Source organism: Geospiza fortis, unplaced genomic scaffold (assembly GCF_000277835.1).
Source record: "Geospiza fortis unplaced genomic scaffold, GeoFor_1.0 scaffold85, whole genome shotgun sequence".
Classification (NCBI taxonomy): Eukaryota; Metazoa; Chordata; class Aves; order Passeriformes; family Thraupidae; genus Geospiza; species Geospiza fortis.
In genome coordinates, this window is record NW_005054358.1 from 2,466,246 (window position 1) to 2,479,906 (window position 13,661).

The 13,661-nt window shown below is 49.4% G+C and overlaps 1 protein-coding gene across 1 annotated transcript in view; it reads left to right on the forward strand.

The window, feature by feature from the left end:
* Window positions 1-837: 837 nt before the first annotated feature.
* The window catches only part of COL27A1 (collagen type XXVII alpha 1 chain), a 61,921-nt gene continuing 49,097 nt past the window's right edge, over window positions 838-13,661 (forward strand). The window contains exons 1-6 of the mRNA XM_031059234.1: window positions 838-851; window positions 1,942-2,124; window positions 3,133-3,291; window positions 4,159-4,354; window positions 4,994-5,131; window positions 6,988-7,029. Of these exons, the coding sequence (XP_030915094.1) occupies window positions 838-851; window positions 1,942-2,124; window positions 3,133-3,291; window positions 4,159-4,354; window positions 4,994-5,131; window positions 6,988-7,029 (732 nt within the window). The remainder of the gene's footprint in view (window positions 852-1,941; window positions 2,125-3,132; window positions 3,292-4,158; window positions 4,355-4,993; window positions 5,132-6,987; window positions 7,030-13,661) is intronic.

Below are 13,661 nucleotides of genomic sequence, written 5' to 3' on the forward strand. Positions count from 1 at the left end.
CACAAACAGCCCCATCTCCTCCATTCCTTCCCCTCTTTCCCATCACGGAGCTCTTTCCCATGCAGAATCGTCCAAGGAGGTGGTGTCAGGAGTGACACACGAGTGTCTGAAGCAGATCAAAGCTGTTTTCTGCTTGATTGATTTGTTATTTTGCCTCTCTGGCTGTGGATATCTCCTGGCAGGTCGCAGCGTGCCCGGGGCTGTTTGTCTGCCCTCAAATCAATCTCACACCTCATCCACAGTGGGAATTCCAGGGAGTGAAGGGGCTGGATGCTTCCCAAGCCATGGCAGATGCTCATGCACAATTCCCACTGACAAATCATTGAGTGGGATTGTCCAGACCCTCCCAGGAAAGGGACTGTGGGGTCTGGAGGGATCCTGCAGGGCTGGACCAGGGCTGTTGATCGGAGCCTGCCCCTTGTCCCCATCTGTTGGGAGGGATGGAAGTTTGACAAGAAGGTCTCACAGATATGTGTGCTTGGCAGAAAGATTTTTGAATGTAGAGCCTGAAGAAGGAATAGAGATGGAAGCAAGTTTTGATATAGAAGAAAAGAATTGCTGAGCCAGTCTCACTGGATAACCAAGGAGGCAAAGGGTGTGTTAGTTAGAAGGGGTTTTTATGGCTTAGAGCAAAGGATAAACCCACCCCAAACAAGAAGATGTTTTTACCAAGCAGAAAGAGAGCACAGGCAAACAATCAGCAAAGTTGCAAGTAGAAAAAGGGTCTCAGAATTTTCCACTGCAAGAAAACTGAAAAACAACTTCTAGCTTAAATTGTAATGTACTGACTTTTAGTGATTGGAGAACAGTAACATGAATATGGTAATTACAGTAGTTATGATAGGCTATAGGTAATAGTTTAGGTATAGATTGGTTCTACTGTATGAAGATGCTCAGCAAAGAAAAGTCTATAATGCATTGTAACCAAAACCAAGGGGTCTCCAGGCTGCCTGCAGCTGGAGCTGACAGCTGTGGGCACAGCTCTGTCACCCACGACCCTGGGCTGCTGTGACACCTTGGATACAATAAACTGCATTTTGGATACAATAAACTGCATTTTGGAGAGCCCCTGGAGTCCCACATCCCTCATTCAGACTCTTACACTCACTCCTTGCTGGTGGCAGGGTTGTTGCCACACTGGAAGGATCTGGTTTTAGATATCTGAGGTCTACAAGTCTTTTTGCTAATGGAGAGAAACAAAAAACTTTGATATTTAAAACACATTTTTCCTCAGGTATTCCTGTAGCTCAAAGATTCTGTAGTTAAAGGTGAACTTGGGAAGAGAAAGTCTGTTCACCAGGGGAGTGAAAAGCTTCTCATGGTGATGCCAAACAGGCCAGGGCAGGGGCTCTCCCCTGTTCAAACTATCTCCAAAGTTCACAGCACATTCTGAGAGTGGGTCCTTTCCTTCCTGGGAAATTCCTGACCCTGTGACAGGGCTGAACCCCACTTTGGGCAGAGAGGGGTGTCCCCACCCTCTGGTCAGGACATGCTGAGGGACACAGAGACTTCCTCCCACTCCTCAGTCCAATCCTTTATTTAAGCATCCACAGGGAAGTTTGGGAAAGGATGAGCAGGATTCCTGTACCCAGCTGCTCCAGGCCTTGTGGTTTGGGGCATTTGTGTCCTTTACAGTCCTGAGCATCCCAGCTTTGTGGCTGGGAAGGCACCACCACAGCTGGGGAAGGAATGGCCCTTCCTACCTTTGAGACAGTGGCCTCCAAACTCACATTGTGATTCAAAAATCTCACCTGGCTGTTTGTGACGTTGTCTGAATGGTTTTTGTGGTCTGAGTCTGCTGAATTTGTGCACTGAATTTTAATTTTCCCAAGTTAACACTCTTCTTCCTGTGGGTTTTGTCTGTTGTCCAGTTTGTCTGTTGTTCTCTCGCTGGAGAATAAACAGAGCAGAGCCCTGTAGTGGAGGTTTCTGATTTTTGAGCCTACTGAGCATCTCTCTCTTCTCTCCCAATGCAGATGAGGTGAACCTGCTGCACAAAATCACTCTCCATGCCCAGGACCTCAGCAATGTTTCCTTTGGCTACGACCACGGCAAGTGCAGGATCCTGGAGATTGGGCAGTATGCAACCCTCAACATGCCCACCAGGGAGGCCTTTGGGGACAGGTAACCTCCCTCCAGGGGGTGGGAATGGGGTGCTGGGGCTCAAAAACCATCTAAGGTGTGGCTGTTGGAGTTCCTTGGGGGAAAACTCTCCCGGAGCTCCTTGGAGAGCCCATTAAATGGTGACATGGAGATAACTCAGCCATTCTGTGCTCTGAGCTCAGAGCTTCCTTCATTTCTTACATTTTGGAACATTTGGAACATTTGGAACATTGAACAGGAGTTTGTGCTATCCCCAGAAGTGCCCAAGGCCAGGTTGAACAGGGTTTGGCGCAGCCTGGGACCATGGAAGGTGTCCCTGTGTCTGGCAGGGGGTGGGATAAGATGAGCTTGATTCCATGATGACATGGAGATAACTCAGCCCCTCTGTGCTCTGAGCTCAGGGCTTCCTTCATTTCTTACATTTTGGAGCAGTTTGTCCTGTCCCCAGAAGCGCCCCAGGCCAGGTTGAATAGGGCTTGGAGCAGCTCAAAAATCATCTAAGGTGTGGCTGTTGGTTTGAGGAATTCCTTGGAGAGCCCATTCCATGGTGACATGGAGATAACTCAGCCATTCTCTGCTCTGAGCTCAGAGCTTCCTTCATTTCTTACATTATGGAACAGTTTGTCCTGTCCCCAGAAGTGCCCCAGGCCAAGTTGGATGGAGTTTGGAGCAGCCTGGGTAGTGGAAGGTGTCCCTGCCATGGCATGGGGTGGGATGAGATGAGCTTGAAGGTTTCCTACAACCCAAATTATTCTGGGGTTCTTTGATGTTCTTGGCTGGGTGCAGGAAGGACACCTTGGCATGGCCCCATCACCCCGTGCTGAGGTTGTGTGGGCAGTGCTAATTTAGGCCTGGCTGCTTCTCTTTGAACCTCTCAACTGGAACAATTGCTGGCTCTTTTCTCCCTTTATTTTTCCTTCTCACTTGTTCATCTGTGCCGTGACTCGAATTGTTTTATCCTAAGGGCTCAGTTGGTGGTGACACAGCAGCAGCAGCTGCACAGTGGCACGTGTCCCCTCTTCCCACCAGGTTTGCAGACGAGCTGAGCGTGCTGCTGAAGCTCAGGTACTCCCTGAAGGAGGACACCAGCCTGGTGACCATCCTCAGCCACCGCAGCCGCGTGCTCTTCCAGATCAGGGTTAACCCCTACGCCCTGGTCTTTGTCACCACGAGGAGAAGACACTACGAGTAAGTCCCAGCCCAAGGGGCTGTTTTCCTTCCTTCCTTCCTTCCTTCCTTCCTTCCTTCCTTCCTTCCTTCCTTCCTTCCTTCCTTCCTTCCTTCCTTCCTTCCTTCCTTCCTTCCTTCCTTCCTTCCTTCCTTCCTTCCTTCCTTCCTTCCTTCCTTCCTTCCTTCCTTCCTTCCTTCCTTCCTTCCTTCCTTCCTTCCTTCCTTCCTTCCTTCCTTCCTTCCTTCCTTCCTTCCTTCCTTCCTTCCTTCCTTCCTTCCTTCCTTCCTTCCTTCCTTCCTTCCTTCCTTCCTTCCTTCCTTCCTTCCTTCCTTCCTTCCTTCCTTCCTTCCTTCCTTCCTTCCTTCCTTCCTTCCTTCCTTCCTTCCTTCCCTTTCCTTCCTTCCATTCCTTTCCTTCCCTTTCCTTCCTTCCCTTCCTTTCCTTCCTTCTCTTTTCCTTGCTTCCTTTTCTCCTCCCAAGGCCCAGGGTCAGGCTTTCCCTCTCTGGTGGGCTTTGGGCACTGCTGAGCTCACCTCAGCTGAAGGAAGGTGATGTCCCTCAGACCTGGTGCAGGGTTGTCACTGCCAAACTCCACTCTGCCAAAATGATGCAGCTCTGGGAGACAAAGCAAAGAACAAAAAGGTTTAGATCCCTGGGGATAAATCAAAACCCAAACCCCACTCATTTCTCAGATGCCTCAAGTGGCTATAGACATCCCCAAATCCTTGGGAAACAAGTGATGGGTGTTGTAACAATTCTTGGATTGTTCCTTGTGTCTGCACTGAGGATGGACACCTGAGGGGCCCTGGGAGCTGCTGAGGGGTAAAGCCTGCTCCTGGATCAGGTGTGGGGTGAAGTTGTTGTGTCTCCTCCCTCCCCCTCAGGTTCCCAGTGTCCTTCCTGGGCGATGGGCACTGGCACCAGGTGGCTCTCAGCATCTCCCTGGAGAGGCTGGAGCTGCACGTGGACTGTCGGCTGGTGGACAGAGTCAGCTGGTCCAACCATTTTGGGATGGGAGTGAACACTGAGGGGCTGGTCATCATTGGAGGCCTCATCGAGTCCTTCGAGATCCCCTTTAAGGTGAGAGCTGGGCAGGGTCTGCTCTACCTGCGTGAATGAGGTGCAAGTTCCCTCTGATGGAATCCATTTCCATGGCCTTCTCTTCCCAAAACAACATTTATTTCCATGCTTGGGCAGGATGAACTTAGCAAAGGCTTGGAGTTGTGCAGAGGGCTTGGGTTTGGGTCAGGGCAGCACAAGGGGCAGCAGTCAGGTCACCTCTGGGCTTGATTTCCACTCGTCCTCTGGTGCTGGCCATGACTTGGACCATGTGGAGAAGTCTCTGTGCACTCAGCTTGGAAAGATCTGGCTGGGGAAGTGTGTCCAATGGCTTCAAACTTCCAAAGGGTCGGGCTGGATGGGATATTGGGAATTGGGAATTGTTCCCTGTGAGGGTGGGCAGGCCCTGGCACAGGGTGCCCAGAGCAGCTGTGGCTGCCCCTGGATCCCTGGCAGTGCCCAAGGCCAGGCTGGAGCAGCCTGGGACATTTTGCATGTAACTCCTGAAGCTGCAGAGGGAACATTCATTGCCCAAACCATCCCAGAAAGAAATCCCTGGCTATGAGAAGCTGGAGATGACCTCCCCTGCAGGCCCTTCCAGACCTTTCCCTCTCCTCTGGAAGAAGCAGGAGCATAAACTCTGGTTTCTGTCTCTTCCAGGGCGCTCTCCAACAGCTCACCTTCGTGATGGGGGACCCCGCAGCAGCTGCTGAGCAGTGCCACAGCTACAACTCGACCTGCCCAGGCTCCTTCAGCCTCCACAGGATCCCATGGGAGCTCCCAGCAGCCTGGCCACAGGTGTGCCTGGGGACAGCTGACACATTTAGGGACTGCTGGGCCAAGCTTTTCCTCGGTGTCACACGATCCCAAGGAAAGGCCCAACCCAGGGTGTTGTCTGGAACTGCTGGGATCTCCAATTTGGGGTGGAATAGGAGGAGGTGGGGTGGTTCTTTTCCATCCCTTCAAGTCACAGATGGGCTTGGTGCCAAGGAGAGTGAGTTAAAGGGAGAGTTTGGGATGCAGGGAAAGCCTGGCTGTGACTGGATGTGCTCCTGTGGGTGGCTTTGAGTAATGCTGCAGCTGGAGCTGTGCTTCTGAGAGGAGGTAAAGCTGTCCTTGGGAATTGGACAGCACTCTGGAATTCCTGCCCACTCCCAGCAGCATTGCACCCTTAGCTACATCATCCTTCCTGAAGCTGTCCCTCTGTCCTGCCAGCATTGCTGGAAAATGGAAATTTGGGGGACTTTGCTTTCGTTGCGGCGTTCAACAAATTTTCAACAACCGTATCTGTGTCAAAAATCCCAGATCACATCATAAATCCCCCAAAACATGAAGCACCCAGGCTTTCCTCAGGAGCTGGAGCTGGCCCAGGGAAATTCCTCACATCTTAGGCCAGCTGCCTTCATATGGAAGTGCTTCATAGGAGCCTGGAAAAAGCTGGAGAGAGGCGAGTGCTGGATGTCAGTGCCTGGCACGAGCCTGCCCGTGATGTGTAACCCGTGTCTGTGGGCTGGGGAGGAGCTGGGACAGCTGCTGGGACAGGGCAGTGCCAAGGGAGGGAACATAGGGCACTGCCCTGCCTGGCTGCTGCCCAGGGATTCCTTTGGGATGCTGGAGCCAGCACGTCCAGGCAGGGAACAGGGAGTGCTGGCACCTGGGACAGCCCTGCAGCGGCTGTGTTGGGTTGTGTTGGTGATTTGAAGAGGAGGGTTTGTGGGCAAGCCCTGCTGATGAGGGATTGAGGAGTGTGGAGCTGGCTGAGTGTGACACAGAGCTGGTCACCTCCTGCTCTGGGGGACAGAGGAGTGGCCAGTGCAGCCCCTGGTCATCCCAAAATGAAACCTCTAATTGTCCTGAGCTCTGGAACTCTTCCATAAATGGCTCTGGGGTCTTATCCCAGAGAGGAGCAGAAAATTTCACTTTAAGCATCAATAAATTGCCTGCAGGTGGGACCCCCCAGTTCCCATCCCTTGCTGGCCCTTGTTGTGTTTTTTGGGCCCCCCATTGTTGGAAGGAATGATGAATCTGACTCCATGTTCTCAGAAGGCTAATTTATTATTTTATGTTACTATATTATATTAAAGAATACTATACTATACTAAAGAATACAGAAAGGATACTTACAGAATGCTAAAAAGATAATAATGAAAACTCCTGACTCTCTCCAGAGTCCTGACACAGCTTGGCCCTGATTGGCCATTGAATCAAAACAATTCACACCAGAAACTAATGAAACAATCACCTGTTGGTAAACAATGTTTAAACACATTCCAAAACAGCAAAACACAAGAAAAGCAAATCAAATAATTATTGTTTTCATCTTTCTCTAAAGCTTCTCAGCTTCTCAGGAAAAAAATCCCGGGCAAAAAGATTTTTCAAAAAATGTAACAGTGACAGGCCCTCCTCAGGACCGAGGAGCTTCCAAATCAACAGAAACTGCAAAAAAAACCCCACCCAAACTCTTGAGGGGTTTGATCAGAAGCCATTCCCTGCTGATGCAGGGAAGGATTGGTTCCCACTGAGCATTCCCTGGATGTTTCCTGCGCCAGCAGAGGCAGTTCCTCCGTCCTGGAGCCAGCAATAAACACGTGCTGAAGGCAGTGCTGGTCCTTGGGCACTGATGTTTTCCCTCTTCTCTCTCTCCAACTCTCCAGGTGCCAAAGGAAACCAATGAAATCCAGGATTCATCTACTCAGGTATGGCTCCTGCCCTGCCCTTCCTGTGTCCCTGTGCTGTCACCCCCAGGCTGTCTCTAATAAGCAACAAGGCAAAGCCAAAATACCCAGACAATGCCACTCATTATGATTTTCCTGGCTGTTGGTGTTATTTTCTTTACTGCAAGCTCTCTCTTTAATGGTTTGAAGGTTCCTTGCCATGTCCCAGAGCTGGTGGAGATCATGGTGAGTGCTCAGCTCACCTTCCTGAGCGTTTGCACAGAGCCTGAGGGGTGGTGGTGGGGCAGGGAATGAGGCGGATCAGGCCAATGCCTGCCCAGGGGATTTGTGGATCTGCCTGGGAGCTGAGCCAGGGTGGATTAGCCTGCAGGGAAGGAGGTGAGGTCAGCAGGATTTGGGATAAAGCAGGATGCCCACTGCTCCTGCCCACAGTGGGATGTGCTGCCTGCCTGGGGAGGCACCCCCAGCACCTCCCTGCTGTCACTGGGGAGCTGGGAAGGGCTGGAGCTCTCTCTGGGAGGGGTGGTTGTGCTTTGGGGGCCCTCCTTGGTGTGGCTTCCTGGGATCTGGGGCTGGGAGAGGGGTGGCTGCCCCCCAGTCCCACTGCCGCTCCTGGTGCTGAGCTCCTTGCTGGAGCTGCTGTCCCCCAGCTGGAGCCTGGAGCGTGTCCCCAGCTCTTGTGCATGTGCTGGGGACATGAGGGAGTGCTCTGACTGAGGCTGGCCTTATGTTCCTGCTTTATTTGGGGTTTTTAGCCAAGCTTTGTTGTTCAAGTTCACGCAAACACATCCTGAGGGGAAAACCCAAATGCAGATTGAGATTTGTGTGTGTATGAACAGTTGGAGTTCTTCATTCCCCTCACCCTCCTGGTGCCTGTTAACTCTTTGGGGACAGTCTCTCTTCTCTCAGCTGGCTTCCCCTGCCTGGCTCCACCTGGATAATTCCAAACTGGAAGTGGCCAAGTGGCCTTTGGCAGCCAGGTCCATCCCTCTGCTCTGGGCTCAGCAGCTATGGGGGATGTGCTGTAGGTTTGTAATGAAGTGGCAAAATCACTTTTCCTGGGCACTAATCAAGGTCATCTCCACTTATGGAAAGGCTCTGCCATCCTGCTGGATCCTCTTTGGGATGTAATTCCCACCTGTGGGTTCTTCCAGACCCTGGCAAGACGTTGCCATAACAAGGAAGGTGGTGAAATTCATGGGTCTGCAGGGGAAAACGAACAATATTCTGGATTTGGGACAAGTTTATTTTTCAAGCACTTAATAAGGAGCAGAGACGCCTTGAAATCTTTGGCGTTGAGATTTATTAGGAATAAAAAAGGAGTCTGGGAGTAATGAGGAGCAGCCCTAGCTCTGCTGCAGGCACAGGCCACAGCTCTGCTGTCTAGTTCCTTTGTTCATTTAGAAGTAAATTAGTACATTGGTGGATTCCTCAATTGTTAATTAGAGCTAAATAATTCTGGAGGCTCAGGGTGATGGCAGAGGAAGATGTAATGGGGGGAGGCAATAGATGAGTTTGTCACTGGCAGTGATACCTGAATTGCAGCCCAATCCTTTTGGCAGGTTTGTTTTTTGTTTTGTTTTGTTTTGTTTTGTTTTAGGAATAAATTGCCATTTCTGAGCAATCTTTAGGACATGGATGGTGTTGAGCCACTTCTGCTGCATTTTGTTTTCTCTTAGGCTGCCTGTCCTAAACGTGAGCAGGAGGGTTCCTGAACTGAATGGCTTTTCCAAGGCAGCTTCACCTGGGATCCTAAAGCCATTCACCAAACAGTCAAAGCTGAAATCCCACAGAGACAAAACTTCGCAGGTTTAATTCTTGGGCAGTCCAGACTAGTTGGGAAATACCTGCTTGATTTGAAAATGCTGTGAAAGCTCTGTGGAAACACTTGGTTGGGTTGTGGCACTTCTGTTCTCTCGTGCTTGGGTTTGCCAGTGAGTGCAGCTGGTATGGGAATCACTCCTTTAGGATCACTCAGTCCTAAAATTCCATCTTTCCTGTCCAGTCAGAGCAGCCTGGAGCCTGTGGGAGTCAGGACTTGCACATACTCCTGGTGCTGGGCTTTAAAACCCATGACAAAAGGCTTAGGCTTGGCCTGTCCTCACTAACACAGACAAGCCCTCATGGGGGAACTGTCCCTCCTCCACCTTCAGTGTCCCTGGATTCTGGGGCTGCTGGTTCCTTGGATAAGATGGGATAACATCAAATATCCCTGTGGGGATGTGACTGGCAGCTGGAGCCCAGCTCTGTCTCCCTGCTCTCAGGCCTTATCTTGAGGTGTTGTTCCTGATAGCTCTGATATCTCAGCCCCTGCAGAGCTCAGATATGCTCAGATATGCCCAGATATGATGCTGGGTGACCCCAATGTGAGGAATAATGTGCTCTGACTCCATGATTCAGAAGGTTCAACAATTGCTTTATTAAGCTATTCTATATTACACTAATGCTATACTAAATTACGTACTAAAAAGATACTATACTAAAAAATATTAAAGAAAAAGAAAAGAAAAAAACATTAAAAAAGAAAAAAAACATTAAAAGAAAAACTCATGACTGAGGACACAGCTTTGACCCAATTGGCCAAGGAATCCAAACAACCTTCACTGGAGTCCAGCAAACAAATCACTTTGGGTAAACAATCTCCACAACATTTTCCACACGTGCCAAACAACAGGAGCAGCAAATAGAGATAAGAATTGTTTTCTCTTCTTCTCTCTGTACTTCTCACTGCCTTCCCCAGGAAAAATCCTGGGAGAAGTTGTGCTGCTCTCTGTGAGGAGAGCTGGGCCACACTCATCATGCAGTTTCTCCAGTAGGATGAGATCTCTGGATAATTGATTGTCCCACAAAGCCACTGTGGGATAAATGCAATGGCAGGACCCCATTGAGCTGAACCCGAGAGGTTTTTAATCCCAAACCCAAGTGCTGTTCCACCCAACCCAAGCCCTCTGCTCAATTCCAAACTTTTGCTGAGTTTGTCCTGTTCAAACATAAAAATAAATGTTGTTTTGGGAAGAGAGGTGCTGTGAGGAGCCTCTAGTGGGAATTACTGCTGGGGGCAGTAATTTTATGAGCTGAGGGCAGCTTTTGTGCCCTTGCTGACTTTTAGGGCTTGTCACGTGCCAGAAGTGTGGCAGCAAGGCCTTGGTTGCTCATCAGCTTTTCCAGAACATTCCCAGGGTGTTGTTCTTCCCACCAGTGTCTCGTGTCCTGCTATGTAGGGGCGTTGGGGGGTAGGACGGTGGGGATGGAGACGAGAGATCTCTGCAGCCAGGTCACGGAACTTGGGGTTTATTGCAAAGGGCCTGGGTGCAGGGCCCTGCTGGGAGCTGCCAGCCACAGCTCAGAGCAGGCTGAGAGAAGAGAGGGGGAGAGAGGATGAGAGGGTGAGAGAGTAAGAGGGTAAGAGAGCAAAAGCGTAAGAGATCAAGGTTCCCGTTACAATACAATCCAATCTAGTACAAATATTCTAATAATGCTGAATATTCTAATTCTCACTAACCAATCTAGTACAAGATACAAATCCTATAGCATTTACATACAGCCTATAAGAATCACTACATTACCACACTGTGTTACATTTTAAACCCTAAAAACTCCTCTTTGGGCCCCTTCTGCCAAGCTGTAGGGTCTGCTCTGACCCTTGGGCCTGTCTGCAAGCAGAGGGTGTTGTTCCATCAAAAGGGGATCACCTTCAGCTGGCCATGCCATTGTTTTCCAGTTGTTCAGTAACTGAGGTATCTCAAAGCTTGCTTTCATTTCAATCTCACTTATAGTTTCCATATTCTCAAAATCTTTTGCCAGACAATCATATTGATAAGGCTTTCCTGTTTCATCTTCCCCAACAGCGTAGGACATCAGGGAGTCCCAAACATCCCCCTGGGAAATGGGGCATTGCTGAGGGTTCTCAAGGATCCATAAATAAAAACCATCCTGTTCCCATGGGACACCTTCCACTGTCCCAGGCTGCTCCAAGCCCATCCAGCTAGGCCTGGGACATTTCCAGGGATCTAGGCCAGCCACAGCTTGTCTGGGAATTTCATCCCAGCCTCTCTCCACCTTCACAGGCAAGAATTTATTCCCAATATTCCATCTAAACCTCTTCCAGTTTCTTCCTTGTCCTATCACTCCATACTCTTGTAAAATGTGCCCCCCTCCAAACTTCTTGTAGCCCCTTTAGGAGCTGGGACTAGAAATAATTTAGGTTATTTATTTTATTAAAATAATCTAAAAATTTTAACTAATTATTTTATTATTTATTGGTTTTATTATTATTTTATTTATTATTTGTTATTTTAGTGTATTCCCTTCCCAAATCCAGCACCCAGGTGTGATATGGGAAGCTGCTGAGCAATCATTTCAGCCCCTGTGGGCTGGGGGATCCCTGTGCTGAGCTGCTCCTGTTTCCATGGAATAAAAGGCTCCTGCCCCTCTGGCCTGGAGCAGCTGCAGGAGGAGGGGGCCATGCCCAGGGCTGCAGCCCCTGCCCAGCACTGAGGGTTTTATCCAGGAGGGGTTTATCCCCTCCAGAGCCCTGCTGTGGCTGCTGCAGCTCCTCAGGTACAGACCTGGGATCCCCTTCCACCACAGCCCATGGCATTTCCTGGCACTTATTCCTCCTTTAAATCAGTCCAACCTTGATTTTTTGATTTATTTTTCTATGATGTAGCCTCTTCTAGGGGCTTGATGCTAGAAAGTGCTGGAAAAAATAGTTTAAAATTGTCTGTCTCTGATCTTGAGCTTGAGTGAATCACCTTGTACCTTTGGCTGTTGAATGGAAGAGGCTTCTATTAAAAAAATCTGTTTCCTGGGAGAAGACCCTGAGCTTTGAACCCTGTTTTACCCAGCCTGACCCAGCTGAAAATTAGGGCAGAATGTTATTCTGGTTGTCTGGGCTACTGGAAGCAGGGATGCTCCAAGCCGGGCTTTAACCCCTTTGCCACTGAGGAGGTTTTGGAGCGTGGCTCCAGCTGCAAAGCCCTCCAGAGGTGCAGGAGCATCGTTATCTTTGTCAATAAAACACTCCTAGGCTCCTCAGGCAAGATAGCAAGTTAGAAACCCTTTCCAAAACCATAGCATTAATTGCATATCTGTGGTTTCTTTATTAATGAGCCCCATATCAGTTGTTCTGTTATTTTGCTTGGGCTCAGCTTGAGGGAAGAGGTCTGTAATTACTCAAAGCTTCCCATTTGCCTTTTTTATGCCTTTCTTTTTTTAAATTCCATATTGGCACAACACAAAGCCTTTTCCCAGCCAGTCCCCTGGAGCTTCCCCAGCTCTCTGAGCCAAACTGAGAATTCAGTGCTCATCCTGGGGAGAGCCTGAGGTTTTCATGCTTTTGGGGTGAATTTCTGGGGCTGGGATTGAGAAACCTCTGGAATGGGAAGTATTTCCTTGCCATTTGGTTATGTCATCTGGATTTTCTAAGCGTGGACAGAGCTGGGGTTCTCCAGCTCTTCCCAGGCGGTTGCTGTGGTTGTGTCAGTGCCACGTGGCAGGTGACAATGGGGACCCAATGTGTGGCTGGGGCAGACACTTCCTCCTGCCTTTATTTTCCTGCTTTAATCCAATTTTCTGCGAATCACAGACCCTGCCTTGCTTGCCACGTGCCAATTCCTTCTTTTTTCCCTTCTGTTTTGTCATCCTTAATGGCTGCTTTCAATCTGGGCTCCTTCCCCACCTCCCAGCTGGAATTTCTGGGAGTTCAGCCCCACATGCCTCACTCGACTCTCACGCTTTTGGACAGCTTCAGAGCTGTTCCCAATTTGTCCCTCTCAGCTGGTTCCCCTCTAAATTTGGCCACTTTGGAGGAGCAAGGATGGATTCTATTGATTTTGGCTTTTAGTTGTGTTTACACAAACCAACATAATCCAGCCTTGTGCCTCAGTAATTTTTCCTTAGAGCCCCTTTTCCCCTGAGCCTTGCCAGATGGGAGTTTCCAGAGTGGACCTTTCCCATGTCAAGTGTTGAAGTTGAATTAAAACCCCTTTTTTCTTTACTGCGTGGGAATTCTGGGCTCCCAGTGCCAGCTGCCAGGCCTGGATGTGGCTTCCCACTGGGCTTCCCAGGCTGGCACATCCTGTGGGGCTGCTCTGCACCAGCCTCACCTCTTGGGAACCTGAGCACTTCAGCTCCTGCAGCTCCTCTCAGCTCGTGGTTAATTAGATTTGGGAATTCTCACCACGCTTTTCCTCTCCTGCTGGTTGAGTTGCATGGAAATGTGAGCAGCCTGGCCCATGGAAGGTGTCCTGTTGGCATCTCTAGCTGGTCAGAGTGACCCCAAGAAAAGTTAGAAAGTCTCTTTTGTGACAGTGGTCACAAGGGTTCTTGAGTTAGGGAAGAGACGAGAACGTTGACTCCATGTTCAGAAGGCTTGACTTATTATTTTATGATATATATACTACATTATAACTATACTAAAAAGAAAAGAAGGAAAGGTTTCCTCAGACGGTTAAGCTAAGAATAGAAAGGAAAAGAATGATAACAAAAGCAGCTCTCTCAGACTCTGTCCGAGATAGCTCGGTTCTTGATTGGCCATTAAATATAAACATCCAAGATGGGCCAATCCAGACGGACCCGTTGCATTCCACAGCAGCAGATAACCATTGTTTACATCTCATTGCTGAAACCTCTCAGCTTCAGCAGCAAAAATC